Source organism: Ananas comosus, linkage group 20 (assembly GCF_001540865.1).
Source record: "Ananas comosus cultivar F153 linkage group 20, ASM154086v1, whole genome shotgun sequence".
Lineage (NCBI taxonomy): Eukaryota > Viridiplantae > Streptophyta > Magnoliopsida > Poales > Bromeliaceae > Ananas > Ananas comosus.
In genome coordinates this window covers 3,232,376-3,257,214 of record NC_033640.1, presented here as the reverse complement: position 1 = coordinate 3,257,214, position 24,839 = coordinate 3,232,376, and the positions used below count along the sequence as shown (strand labels likewise).

Sequence of the window (24,839 nt, the reverse complement as noted above, 5' to 3'; positions counted from 1 at the left end):
AGACGGTGAACAACTCACCGTCTTATCTGTGTTTTAGTCCCCTCTAGAGCACTCAGCGAAATTAGGCTGGGTGGAGTTCTACACTAAGGCGGCATAGATAAGGCGGTAAATGAATAACCGCCTTATCAGCGGCTATATAAGGCGGTAAACGAGTGACCGTCTTCCGTAGGCATCTAGCGCCACGCGGGGAATTGCTGAGAAGGCCTTGCGCCACGCAGGGAATTGCTGAGAGGGCGGTGGCCTCGATAAGACGGCAAGCGATTCACCGCTTTTATAAGGCGGTAAACGAGTCACCGTTTTCTTGGGGCACCTTAGGCTACGCGGGGAATTACTTAGAAGGCGGGGGGAATTGCTGGGAAGGGGGTGCCTCGAGCACGCCTAGAGAAGACGGTGAACCATTCACCGTCTTCAAGAGGTTGGNGACCTAAAGACGGTGAACGAGTCACCGTCTTTATGAGAAATGCTGATGTGGTGGTTGAGGTGGCGAGAGGAGGGTTAGTTTCACAAATAAAAGTTTTACAGGGTTATTTTGCCAATTACGAAATTTCATAGGGTTATTTTCGAAAAAAGTCCGCGTACAGATTGTGGAATACTCACAGTCACCGTCCATATTCGGGTGTGTCTGGATTGAGGAGCTTTCCGTCCGCCTGTTGATGGGGTCAGTCCCCGCAATCGCTCACCGGCGAATCCCTCCTCTCATCTCCGGTTGGAAGAGGACCAATTTAACCTCCTTTCCCCTTCTCCTCGCTCTCCCGTTCCGGAGAAACCCTAGGCCCCGATTAGGGCTCGCGGTGTTCGCGGGGGGCAATGCCGGCGGCGGCGATCAACTGAAGGGGGATCGCCGGGGTGAGCCGCCGCCGCCGCCGCCGCCGCAGCAGCAGCAGTTCGAGCTGAGGTGGCGCGACCTCCTGAACCCGGATCCCGAGAACATCGTGGCCGTCGGATTGGCGGGCCTGCTGACGTGGGCCAGTGTCCAGGTGCTCGCCCAACTCTTCCTCATCTCCGTCGCCATCCTCCTCGCCGCCCTCAAGTACTCCCTCGTCGCCGCCCTCCTCCTCTTCATTCTCATCACCCTCCTGTAACTATTCCCAACCATCAACGAAACCTATTCATCGTCTCTTGTCATTTGCTCTCTTGCTAATTATTATTATTATTATTATTATTGTTATTATTATTTGGAATTAATCATCAGGTAATAATATCTGTACAATAGCATGCAATTTCTGGCATAAAAATATTCACGAATTGCGCAGTACGACGAAAATTGCGGTCACAAGTTTGGCGGTCGGGTTAAATTCAGCAGCAGGGTTCAAAAGTTTGGAGTCTGGCAAAGTTTTGGAGAATTTAACAAAAAATTAAAAAAAGTACAAAAATACAGTGTTCTTATGTAGTCAATCTATCGTTCATCATTTACGGTTTAGGGTATAAAATACTTGGATTACCTTGATCGACCAATTCGTAGGTTGTAGATAGTTTTGTATGGCTTTTCGATCAGTTATTCATATATTTGTGAATAATTTGCAAGTCGGAAGAAGTGGCTCGGACCATATGACTACTCTGTACAGATGTTTGGTCAAGAGTTTTATGTATTGCTTTTTCCAACAGTGCAGTAGGTGGTTACTTGTGTTCAAATTGAAAATCTTATTTGTGCAATCATGATGAGTGGGAGGATATAACAATAGATGGTCAACAGATGATCTGCAATTTAATCTGGGCATACAGCCATACATAAAAAGAAAATTGTTTTCTTTGGGATAAAGATGGTGATACCCAGAAAGTCGACCGGCCCACTGGTGACCATCTCTGAACAACATGAAGGGGTTGTTTGGATGTTAGGACAAGTTATCCCATGGTAACTTATGTGCTATATAGATTTTCTTTTTGTGATTGCATTCTAGAAGTTCATTTTAGTCCATTGGAAGCTTCTGGCACTCATGATTTTTTTCAAGATAATGCATTTTACCTATAAGTGATTTATCTTATTCCTAGAAATTAGAAAATTATTTAGATGTTACATATACTATGCTGTTGTCAGGCATTCATTGGTAGCCCCAATCTAGCAATTGTTGGAAGGCCCCTCGGTAAAAAAAGAGATGCGCCAAATAAGATGTTCAACCATCAAAACTTGCCGTAAATTTTTTGTTTACTTTTTAGATTGGTATAGTGAGACAAAACATTAAGAACTGTTCTTTTTCTTCTGCTCCTTTTTTTTGGGGTGGGNGTTGATGGCGGGGGTAACAATCCTAACTTTCGTAATAGAGAAGCCATTTTGGAGAAAGGGGCCTTAAAATTTGGGAGGTGGCGGATCGTTAAATATCTGTGCTACCAAACATCCACTCATCAAGAGCTTCATAAGTTGCACTTTTCTTAGCTCCTATGTTAGATGTGGCGATAGCATTTAGTTATGGGCCTGTTTTGATGTGTGAGCATTGTGTTCAACACATCTCTTTTATTTACTCAAGAAGCTTGTAGTACTTGGTAAATAAGGAGTATGGTCAAATATCTAGAAATTCATACTATATTCAGCCTCCAAGTCCTTTTCTTGGAATAAGATAAATTACTTCTTGGGAGAATTACACTCTTCTAACAAATCGTAGGATCTGAAACCTTTCAAACAGTGAAAATCAAACTCCTAGCTGGCAATTACAAATGAAATTTTAAATAGCGCACAAGTTACAAATGAAAATCAAACTCCTAGCTGTCAGTTACAAACGAAATTTTACATAGCGCACAAGTTACAAATGAAAATCAAACTCCTAGCTGGCAGTTTCAAGCGAAAATCAAACTCCTAGCTAGCAGTTAGAAACAAAATTTTACATAGCGCATATGTTATAATTGGATAACTTGTATTGACAGCCAAACAGACCCTTAAAGATGACCTTAATAAGAAGTCTTCATTTAGTCTAGTTGTTGGTTCAAGTGATTTAATCATGTGTTCGTAAGGTCTGAAAGTGAGCAGATTTTCTTAAGAGGATCTCTCTCTCGTCTTCCTCACTTTTTCTTTTGGCGTTTGTAACATCTTCGAGAAAGTTCACCTCACTGTACTCAATGGACATAGTAAACTTTTATCAGACTCTCTTATTTTGTATCTTGTTGGAATTGATGATTGGAAATCAAATGACAACTCCTTCATAATGCGGAATCTAAATTCAAACAATCTTGAATTTACCATATTGAGATTACCAGGCTGACATTGACCTCTTTAGCCAAAAGGATCATTTTAAAATCACCTAAATAAACTGAATCTAGGATCTTGATGACTGATGAGGTAAATAGACACTTACATCGAAATCTCAATGTAAACATTTTAATGGAACAATGAGAGCATTATTCCCATCATTTAATAAGTTTATTCTTGTTGTTCTAATTTACTACTCTTCTGCTAACAATAATCATATGTAATAATCTACATTGAGATGTTATTAGCTTCTTCTATCAGAACTTACATGTACAATTGTTTTGGTAGACCCAACAATAAAGTTGGCTCGATGATGTTTATAAATGGTTATATAGCATTTTTACACAAAATATATCCAAAAAGTGAGCAATTTGTAGTTAGAGCTCATATTCAATGTGGGCATTGCATTTTAGATGTTTTAAGTAGTTCATCATTATCTTTGGAAATCTTGTAGATATTAAAATGCATCATGGAGAGCATAAAATTTTGACGTGTTATTTGACACCATATTTTTTTTATTCTGTCACTTGGTGTATATTTATCATTCAATCATTTTATATAGAAGGCAAAAATTTATTTAGCTTACTTGAACATTAGTGCATTTTGAAATGTCTACCTAAACTTAAAAAAGGATTGTTTTTACTGCCTAACTTTAGAAGTTCATAGTATTTTTAACCCTTTGCACGAAATAATCTGCAATTAGTGGAATAATATTCTATTACTTAATGGGACTTCCAATAACTTTTCTGACAAATTGGTTTTTCTCTAATTGTCATTGAGTTATTGACAGAATTTTCTCAAATCAGAAGTAGTGAAGAATTAGGCAACTAAATCAGAAAGTTAAAAGTTCAGGTATTTACATCAAAATGCGCTGTAGTGTTGGTACTGTCTTTCCTTTTTAACGCAATGAGCTTATTTATCGTTTCTTATCATTATGAACAAGTTCTTGAGTGCCAGCCACTTTGTGGAGTTTGCTTAAACAAATGAGTATAATTAGTTGAACTTTGAGAATCAGAATAGCAGTATCTGACTTAAGCCTATCGTCTCAATCGAATGGAAAACAATGACTGTTGTTATTGCCTCAATGTGCTTTCATACAACATTCCAGATCATGACATTTGATTGTTAGCTCCATTTGCACCACTCAATTTCTGTTGTTAACCCTTAGCAGTGTTTGTTAGACATTTTGATTATGACATTGCATGTTATTTTCATGCGGCAAATTCATTAAGCCGCACGACCCGCACGTCCCTACTTATAGGCCTCTGGAGTCGGTGTAACTGAATGGATTGACATCCAATTAATTAACTCCTAGGATAAATATCAAACTATTATACTTATCTATAATGTGCCTTTTTATTTTATCTTTATCTCCCTCTTTTTGCTGAATTTGATTGGATCCCATCAACCAATTATAATTAAATATTCATATTTAAATCTAATCTACTTAGAATATCATCTCATTATAATTTATGGATATTTAATTATTTTTTAATCTAATTAGAGATAAAATTTTTCATAAATAATCTTCAAATTTATATAGTTCTCATAACTTCCACTAAATTGTTTAGTGTACTAGACTCATGCTTTCATTTTGAACGCACACAATTCCTATTGCGTCAGAACTGCTTAAGAACATGCATATTGTCACGCCCCGGGGTCCCTTAGAAGTTTTAAAATTGATGCGGAAGTGTCTTTTTTTTTTTTTTTTTTTTTTTTTGAAAGCCTTGACCCTAGGGTATGTCAGGGTCGCCACAAATACAGGAAATCCACTGTTCACACGGACAAAGTCTCCCCTATATTTGCATGGCGTCGTGCAAGTACAAGATACAACCACAGTGTATAAACATCCATATACAATCACCACATCACATCAACCAATTCATATTCATTCAATCACAAGTTTACCATATTTTCATCATATATCCGCATTTATTAGTTTAAAATGTTTCCCACCCGGAAACTCATTTTAAAATACTAAAAATCATAAAAATCGTAAAAGCCTTTTTAAAACCGTTTTCCACACGGAAACTTTTTTTTTAAAAAACAAGCTACCACGAGAGGTAAAAAATTATTTTCATAATCTCACATAAAAACCACAAGTACGTTATTTAACTTCACAAAATCATGTATATCCAACTAAAATAAAAGCAACTGAACCATAGAATATCTAAGTACTTATTACGAGAAAACAGATTAGAAATTAATCCGTAAGTCAACGGGTCGGAACACTCTAACGACCCCTAACCACGCGCTTCACACTCCGTCCCGACTCGGACCAGCAATGTCACCTGAAAAATGGTGGGGGGTGAGAACATGTACATATGTCTCCCCTCTCAGCAGATACCGCAAGCCGACGAGGGCGAGGGGTACTCACCAGTCAAGGAGGATAACTAAAAGTGTATACCATGATAATACAGTAGCAATAATGAATAAGGAAAATAGGATATGCATATACCACTACCGCTAATGTATGCATGCATCAACCGGACGATTAGTTCCAAAGATACCCAATCAGAAACCTGCCATGTCGGTCCACAGACCTCAAGCCTGTGCCACTGCTACTCTACCTGCGTATAATCCAGACTGGGCCTCTTGGCTTACTGGTTGGCACTTCCAACCACTTTTTCGAAAAAGAATACTCCTTTGCGGTGGATCAGACCGCTGGTGTTCGTGAAATGCGAACGAGTAGTGATAATCGATGCTGATATTCTCAATAGCCAATCGTCGGCAACTAGTCGACAATCCTACCCTTCAGGGTATATCGACCGTGTAGGTCATCAAGTAACTGAACCGACCAAATAGGTCACAATACCAGAACCACTGAACCGACCGAATAGGTCACAGATCTCAAGTACAACTGAAAATCCGCTCTACCTCTAAATCATGATACCGGATATGCAAACTAACCAAGTAGAGCAATGATAAGAAATAGAAAGGGGTGCTAGGCTCATCACATGATATGCAAGGTAATAGTAAAGAGAGAGTGGAGAGAATGTCACCGAGCGTGCACCACTGTACGTCTGTACCGACTTCGGATTGAAGTACCCACCTGTACGAATGTAGTGCCTGTCTCCCGACTATGGAAGAACGTCAACCAGACCTACGGAGGGTCCACCGGGTTAGTATCTAACCCACATATAAGGATAACTAAGCTCACAACCCCACAATTAATCCCACGGGAATCGGTTTCCTAAAACCGATCACCGTAACTCACCGGAAGTTCCGAAAATCGCACCGGGACTTCGTCGGGACCCACGAAGTGTTCCGAAACTCACTGACTCGTGACATGAGTCATCCGCTGCCACAAAACACCATAATAAAGGTGTCCTGGCAGCAAATCCAAACTCGCATCGAAACAATTATCGTCGGATAACCGTTCCAATCCGGATTTCCGAAAGTGTCAATTTCGACACTGGAACCCACCGTCGCTCACTCGTCGTCTCTGAACCCTTGAAACGACGTAAATAACCAGCCAATAAGGCTCAGCGACAAAGTATATTACACTAAGGCATTGTTGGAAGAAATCCGAACCGAAACCGCGTTTCGTCAGCAACTTTCGCCGAAAAACGCACCGAAAATCGATATCCGATTTTCGCGAAAGCATTAGACCTTGGACAATCAGTCCAAAGATCACCCGCAGTCTACTCATACAGCCCACAACACCCATGAAGCGTAAAATTGCATAAAAGTCCCTACCATCACATAAAATCACATTATTTTATGTGATTTTCGAGATTTTATGGCTCGACAGTGCAAACCGAGAGCTTTCGAGGCTGGCTGAGACACATGCTGACAGGCCTCGACGTGCCAGAGGCCATGCTCACAATCTGGAGCACAGCCGTCCGCTGTGGAGAGCGCGGTAGCGACTCGAAGATCTGCGAACTGTGCGCACTGTGCAGAGATTGCACATACCGGTACCCAATACCTAGTATCGGTACTCAATGCATTAAAAATCGATTTTCACATCTAATTCATGCAATTCAAGCTAATCTCACAAAAATTAAGAATTGTACTCCAAAATTGTCATGATGAATATAAAATATTACATGATATCTTAATTCATATAAACCTCAAAATTAAGTCATCAAAAATAATCTAACGGCTCAAAGACTATCAAGATGTAATGGATCATGAAAAATGACTTATAGAGATTCACTAAAATTGACACCAATTTGTCACAAAAACGTTCAAATTTGAGATTCAGCAAATAAAGCACCGGGGGTGGTTCTTTGAGCATCTTTTGACTATACCACCTTATAACTTCGAAAAATTTAAAATATGCACAATTTTTCAACCTTTTCGGTTATGCATTAGATATCCATGTGATAGCTTCACACACTTACCGGACGACTGGGGTGGTAGTTTTCACACTCTTTCTAGGATGTAACTCTTTTCACATCTTTCAATTCTATTAGTTTTTTTTTTCTTTGTAACAAAATTTTCATATATTTTTTTTAAAATAATACTGTCACGTCCCGAGCCCGATCCTTTTGGCCGGTTCGAGAGCGTCGAACAGACGCCGAATGGACAAAGCCTCCCCTGTCCGCCCAAGGCTCAACAACAGGTACTGATAAAATATAAAGTTTGCATAAGCGGAAGTATACACAGTGGCTTGCACGAGGGCAAGCAATAGCCAATAGTGAAAGAAGTAAACTATGCTTAGAAAATAATTTACAATTTTTGCATCATTTCTTTTCTTTTACATCACATGATCTCAAATGTAAGTACTTGCATTTAAATATAAAGTCTTTAACAACATTCATGTTCTGTTTTCCTTTAACATCTATAATCAGCAAATACAAAAGATGATGTATAAGTAGAGGGTATGCGACTACAAAATGATAACCACTCGGGAGGTCTCTAACTAGGGCGTGATGCCCTTACCGCGATCGTCCGCCGGCTCGCTCGGTCCGGGCTCTGTGGAAAATGGGGTGTGAGAACTACAACAAAGTTCCCAGTGGGTTCGGCAACCAACCACGCCGACTTTCCCACTAGGTCTAAATCAGGCATAATAGAAGGAAAGAGATATAGAAAAATAACCAAACTATACAAATGCAGCTAATATGCCTGAACAATAATAAATGCAATGCTCAATAGTATGCTCATGTTGAATGCAAGGTCACAATCTCATTACCCAATCTCTTGGCTAACCCGTAGGTTTCGCCCTCAACGACTCACCAACCAAATCCCTAATATCGGGGAGATACCCGCTACAACTCGACGGGATCGTCCTCTGGGGAGATACTCGCTACGACCCAGTGATGACAACTCCGGAGCACATCGCCTGAGGGGGAGCTACCACCCTCGAGCAAGGACTTACAGGTGAGTATGATCCCATCCTTATCTATAAGGATGTCAAGTCCAATCCATTCCTTAACTATAAGGTACTAATGCACATATGACCCTTAACTCTAAGGATGTTATGTCATAATATCGCTATCTCTAATTACTTGCATTCTTTACTATACTAGTGTCATATACACTACTTTGTTCTTGTATTCACATTGATGCCACACTTGTTCTCTAAGTGTCCAACTCTAGCATTATTGTCATTTACTGATGCCACACTCGTTTTCTAGTACCCAAACTAGTCCATGTCACTATCTACATTCATGTCCACATGTTACATTTGTTTTCTAAGTTCAAGAGTTCTTTTCCAATGCCATGCATACATAGGGTTAAACAATACCTTGTTCTTATACTATCATTACTCGTGCATTTCATGCTCCTATCATTCAAATACATGCTCACAAGTAACCCTACTATGCAATATGTTCAATTCATATGCATGCTCAAATATGACACTTTAGACATAAAAGGAAGTTCGAGGTCTTCGGTATGCACCACCCACCTTAGATGGTTGCAAGAAGGTTACGGTTTGTTTCTTGGAATTTTCGGACTCTTCTTCCGCAACCTATACCCAAAATAGTGCCAATTTAGGCCCTATACGCTAGATCTCATACTTAGGCTTTTCGTAACGTCAAACGGAGTTGTCCCACGCATCGGGAATACCCCCAATTAGGTTTCTAAGAAATCAATTTGCCTCAGAAACGATCGGGGGCAAAAGCCCCAAATTTGGTGCCCTAATGTCACCAAATGCTATACCCTAGGTTTTGATCCTTTGTACAAGCAAAAGAGAGCTTGTCAAGCTTCTAGGTGCTCATCTAAGGCCAACTAAGCCATTTCTAGGGCATTCAAGATGAACCCTAGAAGTTCACCATGAGAGGACCTGGGGCTTCCATGGATTTTCATGGAGCTCAAGTCTCACGAGGTGCTCTAATCATAGAAGAAGTTCCAAAACCTAAGTTTTCTTGGGAGAAATCCAAACCCTAGCCTAGGTTTTCATGAAAACCATACCTTGGCCCAAAGCTCTCCAAGATCCTTCTTGTTGGAGAGATCCCAAACCCTCAAGCCTCCAAAACTCCTTCAAAAAGCCCTTCTCCTTCTTCTTCGCCTTGCTCTTGGAGGAGATTTCTAGAGAGAGAAAGAGAGAAATGAGGGGAATGGGTGTTTGGGGTGTTTCCTGTGAAGAGAGGGGGATTTTGGGTCATTATAGGTTGCTACAATTGCAACTAGGCCCCACAACTTTCTATTTTGCAGCAGATCAATCCCTGCTGACCGAGCCAAGGTGTACCGGTACACGGGCTCCTGTACCGGTACAAGGCTGCGTAGAGGCCAACCCGAGAGCAGCTTGTGCTCGGGTCGCTTGCTGTACCGGTACAACCACCATGGTGTACCGGTACACAATACTCCAGAATGCTGTTTTGGTTTCGACTCGACTTTACTTCGCGTCGTTCGATGCCAAAATCATTCTAACCCCTCTTTAACTCATTTTTGCCCTTCCAAACTTGTTGGAATGCAAAATGGAACTCGTCCAATCATTTCTCTAGGCACTTTAACCAATTTGGTTAAAGTTCGATAATCACTATTGAGGTTTCGATACGTTACAAATACAAACTCTCCCTAAACTAAGCTGTCACGCCCCGAGACCGCTACCAATTTGGTCCGGCCCGGGCGCGTCGAACAGACGCCGAACGGACAGCACCTTCCCTGTCCGCCCAAGGCTAACAACGAGATTGTGTACAACAAGTTTCCAGGAAAATAACTTGAATACATACACAATCGATAGCTGCAACGAGGAGAGCACGAACAGTGCTAAACAGCTGAGAGCAAGATATAAGTATAAAAACATATACAAGTACATAAAGAGAGAAGAGGCTATCTATTACATTCATTTGACTTAATACATTTAATTACATCTTTTACATCTTCCAAAATACAAATACAATCACTCAACCTCACCCTATACAACATCTACTCTCAATACCAAAAGGGGTGACGGCTAATGCAAAAGGAAGATAGCTAATGCGACTAGAGCGCCGGGCCCTTACCACGATCCTCACGCTCACCGGGGACACCCGAACTCGAACCTGTAGTAAAATGGGGGTGAGAACTAACTTCCTTAGTTCCCAGTGGGTTCGGCCGCCGACTCCGCCGATCTCCCCACTAGGTCCAAGCGGGCAAAAGTAGATAAACCGATAGATAGATAGATAAGGAAAGCGGTAAAGACAGGAAAGTAAAGTTACGCTACTATGCCCAATCATAGATATATGAATGCATGCTCAATGAAATGGTAAGCAACGAACCTGTCGTCATGTCAAAGGTAAAGCTATGTACCTGTTCATCAACCTTATTCACTTGTTCCTTAATCTCGTGGCTTCCCTGAAGGAGCCTACTGCTCACTAGCCATCTCGAAGGTAGGGAGGGTCAACTCGCACTACGAACCGAGACCGTCTGCCGGGGCCTAAAATAGGCAATCCCTTGGGACCCAAAATAGGCAATCCCACGTGACCAACTCCGGAGCGCACTACTTGTGTGGGGCTTCCATCACAAGATTTAAAAAAAGACCGTGAGCATGATCCAATCCTCGTCTCGAGAATACCCTATCCTCTAGGGTTACAATCATCATATAGTCCATAGGTTTCACATACACTACGACTCATATGTGTCATTTGTTCTTTTGCTTACTATCAACTAAATTGCCACTCGTCCATTGTTTACTATCGACTAGATGCCACTCGTTCTTTGTTTAACATTAGACCAACCATTGAGCCCATCTCTTTCTCTGCACTATAGGATTCACAAGTCTCGACCCAATCCTTATCAATCCACTATGTCAAGTATCCAATACATGCTACGATATCATCAAGGAAAGCATAAGGAAAGGCAATGCACAATCATCCTATAATGCAATAATACAAGATGCAAGAATCGACATGTACTAAGACATAGAAGGGAGCCCGATTGCTTCGGGATGGACACCACCCACCTCTTGGCGATGCCGCGATGGTAGAAAACTCGACGTTGCGGTCTTTGCACGTCGCTTCAACTCCTCGGGGCGAAGCGAGCCCTCGAGTACCCGATTCGGCGATAACTCCGCACTCGCTCGTCGGATCGGCAAACCGTCTTCGCCGACGCGTTCCGAGACCTAGCAATTTGGTTTACGACCTATTAAGATAGATCAAAACCCTAGATTTCCCAAAATCCCAAATCCGTGCCCTAGAATGGCAACGAGGGAGAAATCCGTGGTGCGAGCTTCGATTGCGAGCCCGAACCATCTACTTATCTTCTCTAGGTTCCATTTGAACCAATTCTAAGCAACAAAACCCAATCCTAAGAAATCTACCATGGATGGGTTTGGAGTTTACCTCTAAGCCAAGCTCCAAGCTTGCCCTAGCTTGAAGGAGAGAGGGAAGAAGACCTTCTTCTTCTTCTTCTTGGACTTCTCCTTCCACTTCTTCTTCTTTTCCTTCCTTTCTTTCTTCTCCTTCTTCTTCTCCTTCTTTTCTTTCTTGAGAGAGAGAGGGAAAGAGTAAGAGAGAGGGAGAGAGAACAACTGAGGGAGAGAGAGGGGTCCCCAAGCCCTATTAAAGGCCATTTTGCAAATAGCCCCCTCAACTTTTCACCCTTTGAATCAGCCCTCTCTGGGCCATTTTCGCAGTGAGGGACCGGTCCCAGCTCGGGGAGACCGGTCCCCGAAGGCTGCCATTTCGAGCAGAGGGGATTTTGCGTTCGGGAACCGGTCCTTACCTGAGAGACCGGTCCCCGGGAGACCGGTCCTTGTCCGAGAGACCGGTTCCCGAAAGCTGAGTTTTCGGGACTTAGCCAAATTTCGGCTATTTTCGCTGGGCCAACGTTCGGGAACCGGTCCCTCACCACCAGGGACCGGTCTCATCAGAGACCCCCGCAGCCCAGCCTGATGGAACCGGTCCCTCCCTGCCAGGGACCGGTCCCCGAGAGCAATTCTGCTCCAGTGCAGGTTTTGCACTGGTGCTCCCGCGGACGCTTCTTTAATGCACTTTATGCATTATAATCACTTTCGGACTTTCCGAAGCCTACGCACTCGACAACTAGTCGATTCTGAACCGAAGTCAAATCCTTGGATTTCGAGGATTCACATCCTTACATAAGCAATCCCGCAATTGAAAGAAAATTTGACAAATTTTAGTCCGTTAGTAAATAACCATTCATCATATTCAACACTCACAACCGAGATAGTTTAATTGCCAAGAGATCAAACATGATTACATAAATTTGATGAATATAAGTATTAAAAACTCCTATAATAAATTATCTTCAAAGATAATAAAAGTGGAGTAAAATCGATAATTAAAATGAACTTAACTCGAAATGAATGAATGAGAATTTGAGATGTTCAAGGCACTTTCCAAGTTCTAATTTTCCAATGCAATGATTAAAAAATATCACCTTTCTCGAAAAGATTCCAAAATAAATTCCAAGCAAAAAAAACATCCAAACATGTAATGCAATGATTAAAAAATATGCAATGATTAAAAAATATGCAATGAGCACTAACCAAAGCACTACACAAAAAATCAAAACAAATTAAGACTTAAGACAAGGAAAGATATCACCTTTCCAAACCCAAACTTGTCGGATTGTTGGTTGTCTTGATTTGTTAGTTGCCGCTTGTTTTGGCTTCTCATCAACCTTCGGTCTCCACGTTGCATTTGGTTTTGTGTGAACTATTTGTTGTGGCTTTGACTTCCAGTTGATTCGAGGTACTCAACTCGATTGATGTTGCTTTTGAATCCGTGAAGATTGCCGAGTATTGGAAAATGCTGATAAATGCTTAGAAAATGAAGCCGGTTGATGTTTCTTTTCTTTTCTAGAGCATGTCTTCTTGATGTGACATTTATGTCCACATTTATGGCAAACTTTTTTCTTCAAAGTTGTTGAGACTTTAAGTTTTGAATTTTGATCTTTCTCAACATATGTCCGCTCTTATCCAAGCCCAAGTTTATTCGTTTGACCCAATCCGAGCATATGGTCTAACTTCTTTAATCCGGAGGAAAACTTGTGAATGTCGGATTTGAGTTGATGAACTTGGTTGGTCAAGATTTGGTTGGATGCATGAATTTCTTCATGCTGTTGTTCTAGAAAACCAACCTTTTTTTGATAGGATTTGATCGTTATCTCCGATTGATCTAGCTTTTCTTGGAGGATTGTAATATTCTTCAACATGTGTTCCCTTTTCTCCTCAAGAGCTTTAGTCACGGTTTTCATGGTTTTGTTTTCATCCTCAAGTTCGAATAATCGCTTCCTCAACTTCTTGTTGTGCTTAGCTATTTTCTTAGACTCAATAAGAAGTTGTTGATATGCCTCTGCGAGATCTTACTCGTCCGACTTCTCGTTGCTTTCATTACCATCGCTCGATGATTCATGCAAAACCAAAGAAGCGGAGTCAGGTACAATAGAGGATAAACAAACAACGGATGACGAAGGTAAAGAAGTATTTGTAAATAAAGCAATAGCATCATTTTTTTTCTTCATCACTTGAGATCGATTCACTAGAAGTAGAATCATCCTATGTTTTAGCTTGCAAAGTCTTCTTTTTGTACAATTTCTTAGTATGACAATCCGTAGAAATATGGCCGTAGCCTTTGCATTTGTAACATTGGATTTTTCCTTCAAAATCATCTTTTTCTTTAGAAGGTTTTGCTAGTTTTTTGTCTTTTGATTTTGAGCTTGAAGATCCTTTAAAAAAAGATTTTTGTTTTGAAGATGAGGCTCTGTTGGCTTTGTTTTTTCGGAAGTTCCGATCAAATTTCTTCGTGAGAAGTGCCAATTGGTGTTCGAAGTCGGCAAGCGAAATATCGTCGTCGTAATCCGAGTCCACGTCTTCCTCCTTTGTAGATTTGAGTGCAACCCCTATACTTTTAGAAAAAGACTTGGAAGAAAATTAATGTTACCACCTTCAGCCATAGTGATAGAAAATTCTAGATCCCGCTCTGATACCATTTGTAGGTTATGGAAACCCTAGAATCTATCTAGATACTATCAAATACTTAGAGGGGGGTGAATAGGTGTATAGCCCAAATTCGCAAATCTCAATGCAATAAAAAATAAATGCGGAAAATAAAATAGTACACCGAGATTTACGTGGGAAAACTCCAATTTAGAGAAAAACCCGTGAGACCAACACGCGAAAAAATAATGGGTAAATTGCACTGTTACCCCCCGAACTTTTGGCGAAGTTTCATTTTATCCCTCGAACTCCTAAAATGGACATCTAACCCCCTAAACTCTAATATTTCATTCATATTACCCCTTCCGTCATTTTTCCGTCAAGCTCCGTTAACCGGAAACTGACGAAAGGGGTGAAACGAATGAAATATTAGAGTTTAGGGTGTTAGATGTCTATTTTAAGAGTTTGGGGGGTTAAGTGAAACTCGCCAAAAGTTCAGGAGGTAGTAGTGCAATTTACTATGTAGGGAACTCTTGACTATAAATTATTTTATTATAATATGTTACTTATGGATTGACTACTAATCCTCAAGTTAGTGATCATACTTGATTTTGAATTTATATATATTTTTATCCTAAAATAAATCATACCATAATTTATCCTACATTTTATTGTAATAAAATAAAAGTGAAAGAAATGAATTAGAGTGGCTTAAAGATAAAAAAAGAGCGATACTAACTACCTACGATGCTCAAACACTCTACTATCCTGGTGTACTCGCTAATATGGTTGATTTACAATAGGTGTTCTCACTCGGATATAGAGATTTTAATTCTCAGTTAATTTTCTGTAGTACTCGTTTGTCCCTTTTATCTTTAGAAGCATTGTTCTATAAAATACACTTAAATAAAATTTTTGTACTTCATTTCAGCCAATTAGAAATTTTTAATATAAAAATATAAAAATAATTTATAGTAAAAATTTGGATAAATTGTATTGTTACCCCCTGAACTTTTGGCGAGTTTCACTTAATCCCCCAGACTCCTAAAATAGACATCTAACACCCTAAACTCTAGTATTTCATTCGTTTTACCCCTTCCGTCAGTTTCCGGTTAACGGAGCTTGACGGAAAACTGACGGAAGGGGTAACATGAACGAAATATTAGAGTTTAAGGGATTAGATGTCCATTTTAGAAGTTCGAGGGATAAAGTGAAACTTCGCCAAAAGTTCAGGGGGTAACAATGCAATTTACCTAAAAAATAATCCACTAAGAGAAAAAGATTATAAGGTGATTACCGACTCCACGGACTTAACTTTTTTTTAACCTCTTACGAATCTCGCGCACGTCACCGGATTGTTCACGGCCATGTTCAAATCCACGAACGCCACGCCTCACGTCCGAATCAACGAACGCCACTCGAATCCTCGACGAGCCCACGATCTGAATCCACGAATCGCCTTGATCATGCCGAATCCACGACGCCGCACATGAAGAGTAAATTCATGTTTCTATGGTGATCCTTTGCTTAGAAAGTAGTTGAAGAACCAGAGAAAAATCTCCAAGAAAAACTTAGATCAATTCGACATATAAATATTGAATTGCAATATCTCGAAAAACTTAGATCAATTCGACATATAAATATTGAATTGCAATATCTCGAATTGACCTAAACAAGGCTATTTTGTGGAAAATGATTTAGGACGAAAAACCTAGCCTCTAAGGTTACTCTTTCATGTATTCTCTATACTTCTTCGTAATAGAGAACTCTAATATCTTATTTATAGACTTTAGAATCAATTAAAGTCGGATTAGAAAGTATATTAGAAAATTTTATATTGAGTACCGGTACTCGGATGTGGGTACCGGTACACCATGATGAAACGAAAATTTCCTACTGCCGAGTACCGGTACTCGGCCGATGCAGTACCGGTACTAAGGCTTGGTACCGGTAGACAATACAATTCCAGTATTGTTGCTCTCGGATTTTGTGGAACCAAATGTGGGGTATCAGTACACAATATAAAAACTCAGATTTTTCAATTCGATTTTGAGGAACTGGAACCTGGTACTGGTACTCAATTAAAAATATTATTACATTCAATTTAAAAGTTTTAAAAATCACTTCTAATCCATGTATCATTAGTTTATATGATTCTAACGTCATAAATAGATATGAATCACCATAAAGACATTTAAAAAACTTACCTGAGTATCGTGATTCATACGTTGAGATGTTTTTGAGTTCTCGGAATCTCGGATTCTTCAATTTTTGACAATCACGAACCGAACCCTTCAAGACTCTGACTCAAATCACGAAATTTGCCAATACAAAATTCATAACACAAACAACCAATTATTGCTGACTCTACTATGGAAGCAGAGTATATCGTCGCATCTAAAGCTGCAAAGAGCCTTCTGATCAAAAAATTTGTCGCGGAACTAGGTGTGATGCCATCCGATGCCATACCACTCTATTACGACAACAATTGCCCCATAGCCCTAGCTACGGAGCCCATATCTCATCAGAAGTCCAAACATATAGAGCGGCGTTTCATATTATATGCGATTACCTCGACAAGAAATACATTGAGATGCAGAGAGTAGACTCAACGGATAACGCGGGAGACCCATTGACTAAACCACTTAGCTAACAGAAGACTGATGTCCACCTTGAGAAGAAGGGGCTTAAATATATGGCTGATTGGCTTTAGTGCAAGTGGAAGATTGTTAGATGTACGCCCAAGAAGCCAACCACACTATAACAAATAAGGATTGTTCCAGCAGTTTTTTAGCCAGCAGTTAAGCTAACTGCTGCTAAAACTATATTATACCAGTATTTTTTATTTTTTCTGTAACATTTAGTAAATCGCTGGTATAGTGGTAATAATTTTTAATTGCACAAATAATATTGGGCCTCATTTTATTAGCTTATTTTATCAATTGGGCCAACAATTGGGCCAATATTGGATTTGAAAAGCCATGGACCTCCATATGAAGATACTAATTAATTAGATCTGAGCTCTCCATCTCTCTCTCTCTCTCTCTCTCTCTCTCTCTCTCTCTCTCTCTTTTCAAATCGGAGCTTCTCCACGCACTGAGAGCTTCGAGCTCGATCTCTCTCTCGATCTCTCTCCACCGCGAGCTTCTCAAATCGGAGCTTCTCCATCGCGAGCTTCTCCACCGCGAGCTTCAAGTCTCTCTCCCTCAAATCGGAGCTTCTCCACTGCGAGCTTCGAGAGATTGGGATTTTCGGATCTACACAGAGATTGGTCTTCTTCGAACGATTTACCCAAAAATTTTGGGCTATTTGGTGCTAAATCGACCTCAATCCAGTTCTGTAAGAAAGGGTTTCACCAATTTCAGCTGATTCTATAGCGTGAGTTTCCCAATCACAATATTTCACATTTTTTTCAATTATTTGAAGTTGATTCCTTGTGATTTGATTTTTTATGAAGGCATTTTATTGTTTTATTGTATATTAGCAAAATCCAGTTCTCTCGCAACTCCCACACCTTCTGGCTCCCTCTCACCTCGGTTTTTTTTTTTTTTTTTTTTTTTTTTTTTTTTTTTTTTTGGCGATTGCTGGTAGATTTAGGTTGTATTTATTGGGTGTGAACAAGAAAACATATATAAGCATGCAACGAAAATGTGTCAGGGAGTTACAAGGAGCCTTGGATTAGGACGATAATAGAGTTTAATTTCTTTGCAGTTAGCTTTGTTTGGATAGAGAGTTATTATATATATATAGCATTTTCTTTGTTTGCTAATTTTTTTTAAAATTTTTCCGGGGTTAGAAATTTAGCATGATAATAACTAGAATCTGCTATGTTTAGTCTTTTTAATTACTGTGTAGTGTTTAAATTGTGTAAATTATTTTGTTTGTTGGTATAATTATATCCAAATCTGGAATAGATTTTGTTAAATTTCTACATTAACCATGCTTAGATTGATTTGTTGTTGTTGAATTTAGTGTATCAATTGCATTTTTATTTTTAATGTTGTGTTTTATATAGATGTATTTTGTCAAATTTAGATGTGATCTATATATTTTTATGCTATTTGTAGGTTGATTTGAAGGGCCAGACATGTATTATTTTCAACTCCTTTAAAGAGTATCTGCTATTAAAGAGGATCAATTTCAAAATGTACTATAGTTAAGGGGGTTTTAAATTATTTGAAGTTGATTTCTTTTTTTTTTTTCGCTTGCTTCTGTTTCTAACTTCTGAAACTTAATAATAGCTACAAGGAAATTTATAGTTAAGAGTTGTTATTATTAACATTAGAGAGAGATTAGAGTTATCACTACCAATGAGATGCCGATTAAAGAGTGTTCTAGTAAGACTTTTCTTTCTTCCTTTTATTTTTTAACCCTATATATATTTTCATGCGATTTTATGCAGTAGGAAAGAAAAAAAAAAGAAAAAAAACACCGCAACCTTATTTGCTTAAGCAAGTTAATCAATGCAATTAATTTGGTAAGTACGTATTCATACCTTGTTTTTAATTCAGCTGCTTTTAATTTGTTTGCTTCTCATATAGCTAGCAATGCTTTTAATGAGATGTATACGCTCCAAACATAAAACCCTATCTCCTCATATAGCGATTTGTGGGAGATATTATCCAATATTTTGACAATGTCGGTAGTTTTTTGCTAGGTTTTAGGAGAACGCCAGCTAATTTCCTATGTAGATTTTAATGTCTCGGGCGTTCTGAAATCTGATGCAATCAACTTCCAGGGCCCATTCAGCTTGCCATCCTCGGAAATATTTAGCGCAAATTTCGATAGCTGAGCCGATAAACACGGATCTTATTATCTTATAATGTAATTGTTTAAATACCATGCTACTCGCTTCATCGGACACTATCAACTAATAGTGCAAAACATTTCTGATTGTAGCTAGAGGGCGAGTTTGTGCGAAGGGTGGTACTCAAAGCAATTTAGAGGTTGAGAATAGGGTTTTAGATAAGATGTTTTATAAGTTTTTGGAAGAACCTGTGGTCCCTCTACTAGATGGTTTTAGTTGCTGATCAAATATTTAATTTGTCCAAAATTTGACTTATTTTTTTGAGAGATCAAAATTTGACTTCTTATTTTCTTTTAGATGTCTTCCTAGGTAATGATGATCAAAGTTCTAGCTTCCTGATTTCTGTAACCTGTTGAATCAGTGTTGATTGAAGTCTTATGGTTGTTATAGATGTTAGATCTTTTGTTAAGTAACATATTGATTTCCTGTTGACCTGGTAAGCGGCGAGTGTTGAACTTTGTACTTTATAGATGAATAAATTTTGAGTTGCAGTAGGATAATTTTACCTTATACATGAATAATTTTTAGTTGGAGTAAAATACTTTCATGTCATTTAAATTCTTGTTCTCACAAATCCATTTTGACCTCTGCTGAGTAATTCCAACCTTATTTCCTTGTCTCTTTCCTGGTACATATTGATTTGTGATCAATTCTACCATTGCCCACTATTCGACTGTATTATTTAGTTATTGAAGTTACTTTACTGTTCTTGTATAAAGATTTTGACTTAATGGATGTAAAAACCTTAGTTTGGCAGTGTAGATGAGATTCCTCCTTTTATTAGTGTTTAGAAAGATCCTGAGAGTTCCTTATTAGTCAAAATATGGATGTAGATAGATAGATAGATAGATAGATCTATCTTTGCTTGTTTCTTCTATAGTCCAAGGCTAAATATAGAAGAAAAACTAAACCTATGATTATAGAGGGACAACGTAACTTTATCTTAAAGTAATAAATGGAGAACAGATAATCTGAAACAAATGTCATTAACTAGTTTTAATTGATCAAGAATCTACTCGTGACTTAATTAATCTTCTGGTGCTTATATGCGGAACTAATTAATCTCCTGATGAATTATATTGTTGCATCGATCATATTGTTTTTTTGGTTCACTTTGATAATTGGTTTTGATAAATTTATCTAATTCTTGCATCCGCATATATGTTTCTACTTTATATACTGATGGCCTCAAATTTCATATCTAACTTGTATTTATTTATAACATGAATTAATTGACGTATTAGTATCAAATTTCATATTTGTGATCAATTTCATATGAATCTACTTTATGATATACTCATGTTTGTGAATTAATTGACTAATATCAAATTTCATATCAAATTATGATATACTCATGTTTGTGATCAATTTCATATCAAATTTCATATTTGTGAATTAATTGACAAATATCAAATTTCATATTTGTGATCAATTTCATATGTTTCTACTTTATATACTCATGTGAGCTCCTATTGGTATTGCATACTATCATGAATTAATTGACGTATTAGGATCTCCACAGTAGCCTCTATCTGCTTTATATCCTACCTATCTGGTGAATCTGCAAGTGCTTCAGTGAACTTTCATGCCACCCCGTCTTATCCTCGAGTTTGTGTAGCGTCTAAAACCAACTGATCCAGATCAATTAATGAGTTTACGACTCATTCATACATTCTCTGCTAGTGCGATTATCTGTTAGCTGTAAAGTTTCATTATTATTATTATTATTATTTATTTATCTGTTATACTTTATATAATGCGCTCGATTTGCTTCGCCAACTTTATACGGCACGATGTGTTTGGACTGTCGCCCATTATTTGTGGAGTCATAAAATTATCACCTTCAATACAGATTATAAAACTTTTGTTTATGCATGCTGCAGCGGCATTATGCTGAGGGCCTGGAAGAGATTTTAATGAAAATATTATCTAGTGTTTCTTAGATTAGCTCTAACTAACTAAACATATTTGTCTGTATGCGAAGGCCTTTTGCACACAGGCTCGTATATGCATAGGAGCCATATGGACACGCTTTTTCTAGTATAGGAGATGCATGCTTCAGACTTACATTCCTTTTGTAGCTTTTTGCTTATTATGTATACAACATTTTTGAGTTTTACTTCCTTTCCTCTTTAATTTGACTAAAGTAGTTAATCCAGCCCATCATGCTCAACCCATCTTGTTTAATTAACTTAAAATTCCGAAGAGCTCTCCCTTATTAATATTGAGATAATTTTGGAGAGATCAAGTGCATCAGGTATTATCAATTTGAGATTATAATTTAGTTGATTTGTTTGTGATTGATTCATATTGAGGTGTTAGATTAATAATAATAATCAAATTTGTATTGCAGATAATAGCAGAGATGGTAAAGGTGCAAGTGCATTGGAGCAGCAAGGATTTCAAGCTACTGAAACTGCCCAACATCGCAAGCGACGTCGCCTTCGTATGAGTTTTATTAGTTATATTCATTGCTATCTTTGTTTTAATCTATTTCTCATGTTGATTAAACATAATATATTTTTTTTCATTGTATAGGAAAAAGTTTTGGACAGACTAAATGTGGATATGAAAATCATCTAAAATAATCATAGAAGGTATGTTATTTTACCGCAAGAGTTATCATTATAATGCATTGAATTTTTTATAATTTTAAATATAAGCAAATCAAATAATTTTTTTGGATCAAAATGGGTCAAATACATGCTCTGCCTTTCTTAAACCTATGCTTTTTAATTGATTTGTTAAACCTGTGCTTTTTAAATTAAATGTTCGCTTAGAAACAAACAGTGTGTGTGTTGATGAACTCTAAATAGTTGAAAAGGCTTTTGTTTATCCCTCCATCATTAATCTTTTGTTAAACAATAATATTGCAAGTCGGAGTAGTCAAATGCTTCATATTTGTGAGCAACGAGAAGAAGCTGATGTTTTTAATTTAAGTAAATTCTTGATAGACTTACATGTTACTGCCTTAATAGGCCAGTCCTGGGAGGTAAATGCAAATTGGCATTGAATGTATTGTAGAAATATGTAATCTAGCTCTTTATTTTTTAGAATTGAAACCACCAACTGTTCATGTATCGATATAGAGATATGCTTGTGCTCAGCATGCTGTGTCGTATAATAAGTTTATTCAATGCAAATTGGCACTGAATGCTTCTATAGTCTGAAACTCTTGACCGAGAACTAGTCAAATAGTTAATACTGTATTAGCCCTCACCATCTTATGCTGTCTCACTAATGAGTTCTCAGATCAGTTGAAATCTCCCTTTTGTAGAGACACCTCACCTTCACAAAATCCTCATTTGCCTAACTGTTGCATAACTAGCTCATTCCTTCTACAGATTACTCTTTCAAAGAAGAATTTTATGCATGTACTTGGTTTCTACAGTTTTTGTCACCAACTCTTCTAGTAGCCTTGCTTACTATACTACTTTTACATCATTAACATTTGTGTCCCAACTAGGCGTAGAGTTACCTATAACAATGTAAAATTTAGACACTTTTCATATACATTCTAATCATCGTAGGGGCAACAGCAGAAACTGATCCACCATATTAATAGAATAATTCTCTCCTATCAGTCCTACACTTTCGTGAGGTTTGTCTACATTCAGGGAAAGCTTCTCCATGGTGTGACGCTGGCTTCTAAATTGAAGCCCTATTGGAAGGTCATAAAAATTTCGATAATCCTGTATCATTCTTTCCTCATACACCTCAGGTAGTAGCCTTTGACGCAAAGCTGTGCTGAGACTTTTTCCATATCTCTTCATTCCTTGAGAAATCAGTTCCATTTCGTTTGGAGAAGGTCAAGCTCTTCTTGCCAGTATTCTTCAAGTCTAGGCAGGTTTTCCAGTTAAAACAATAACCAGCTTTTCATTCACTACATTTCGTGTCGTTCATTCTTTTTTTCTCACCCTGCCCTGTTTGCTACATTTGCGCTTCTTTTTGAATGGGATAGCTTTTATTTTCAGTATTTGTAAAAGTCTCATCCTTCCCTATTTGCCACATTTGTGCTTCTTTGGAGTAGGATTTTTCTTGGGAGGACTTCCCTATTTGCCACATTTGAATGATTGTAAAATTAAGGATTATTATTATGTTTTTTTTTTTACTGTTTGTAAAGTTTGAAACCTCTAGTTATAAAAAGTACATAGCAGTACCAGTTTTTCCATTCATTGCATATTTGGTTGACGAATGTTTTAACAAATGTTGTAAATACTCAGATTTGCAAAGAGTCTTAAGCCATCAACTTCTATAGTTTGTTTATTCCTAAATTCTTCTATAGTAGCAAGCTTGTTGAGTAGCAGGTCCTTTAATAGATGAAATTCAATTTTCGATGCTTCCATTTTTTGCTATATGTTACTTACGATGGAGCTTATATTTTTCGATGTTTGTATAGCTTATTTGTTTCAATTTCTTTTGTTTCAGATTGAAGCAACAAGCGGGATTTGATGTTCTGCATTTCAAGAACGTTCAGCTGGAGCTCACTCTCCATTTTCTTAGCTTTCTAACATTTCGAGTTCAAATAAATTTTCTTTTGCATTGATTTCTATTAATATAAAAAATTGTTTCGTTGTATTTTGTCATTGCTACATATTATGATTTTACCATCTTGTAGTTTTGTTGCAAACATTTGTACTATTTTGTTATAGACTTCTCTATTTCAATTTAGTAATATAACTCTCATTTTTTTGGATATTACAAATAGTTAATTTTCCATCAAATATCAAATGAAAAAGACCTATTGTAATTTGTTGATATTAGTTTTTTTTTTCATATTAGTTTTAAATTACCAACGGTCAAAAATTGTCGCTACATATATTTTATGCCAGTGGTTTTTTTGTAGAAGTACCGACGGTTTATAAAATGTTGCTAGAGATATCTTCTCCAATAGTTAATAAAAGTGCTGGGAAAGGGTAATACCAGCAAGGATATAGTAACGGTCATTTATACTTTTATCAGCACTTTTAGAACTGCTAGAGCAAATATTACCAGTAGTTTTTATAATCTTTTTCAACAGTTTTGGCTGCTGGTGTACACCTATATTGTTATAGTGCCGGGCCGACACATGTATTCTTTTTAGGACATAAATTTGTATTTGACTTTAAAATATTATGAATAAATTAGATTCTTATTTTCATTCATGTTGTGTATGTGTCCATGAATCGTCTACGGAATTAATAAGATGATGACATATATTCTCAAAAGTTGAGAATGTGAGACGTGTTATTGGTGGTTAATTCCTAAATGCTTCCGATTGATCCGGTGAGATTGGTGCATAGGTAGCTTACCTTTTTGGATGGACGAGTATTGAGTCGACAGTGTAGGGACACTGAAGCGAATATGCAGGTAGTTGTCGAAGAACAAGGGTACCGAGCATGACTAACGCGAGAAGTCACTTGGATGTCTACTTATTCGTCAGTGACTTACTCAATGTTGTAGTAGTGTGATTAGTCCTTTGACCTGCGGTGCCTCGGCTATTCACAATGAGGTTACTGTAGTTTGACTGTGTATGTACACTTGGTCCCTAACCATTCGGGTCCTTGCGGTGCATGTTGGCTGCAGTAAGTTCATTGTAGGAT

The 24,839-nt window shown here is 38.1% G+C and overlaps 1 protein-coding gene across 7 annotated transcripts; it reads left to right on the top strand.

Moving 5' to 3' along the window:
- On the top strand, window positions 578-23,955 carry LOC109726003. 7 transcript variants are annotated; one of them, XR_002220398.1, is made up of 4 exons: window positions 578-1,078; window positions 21,611-21,703; window positions 21,796-21,854; window positions 23,686-23,955. XR_002220398.1 is itself a non-coding variant. In XM_020255425.1 (4 exons), the coding sequence occupies exons 1-3, from the start codon at window positions 654-656 to the stop codon at window positions 21,838-21,840; spliced, it is 462 nt and encodes a 153-aa protein (XP_020111014.1). In that variant the 5' UTR covers window positions 578-653; the 3' UTR covers window positions 21,841-21,854; window positions 23,686-23,955. The 7 variants fall into 7 exon arrangements, 3 of the variants coding, with proteins under 3 accessions (XP_020111014.1, XP_020111016.1, XP_020111015.1); XM_020255425.1 differs by having other exon boundaries at window positions 578-977; XR_002220399.1 differs by having other exon boundaries at window positions 904-1,030.

Bases quoted from the DNA above. Each gene is read 5' to 3' on its own strand.
- LOC109726003 (XM_020255425.1), top strand. From the start codon at position 654: ATGGGGTCAGTCCCCGCAATCGCTCACCGGCGAATCCCTCCTCTCATC. The intron at 978-21,610 runs GTGCTCGCCCAA...TTTGTATTGCAG, and splicing joins TGACGTGGGCCAGTGTCCAG to ATAATAGCAGAGATGGTAAA. The intron at 21,704-21,795 runs GTATGAGTTTTA...TTCATTGTATAG, and splicing joins TCGCAAGCGACGTCGCCTTC to GAAAAAGTTTTGGACAGACT.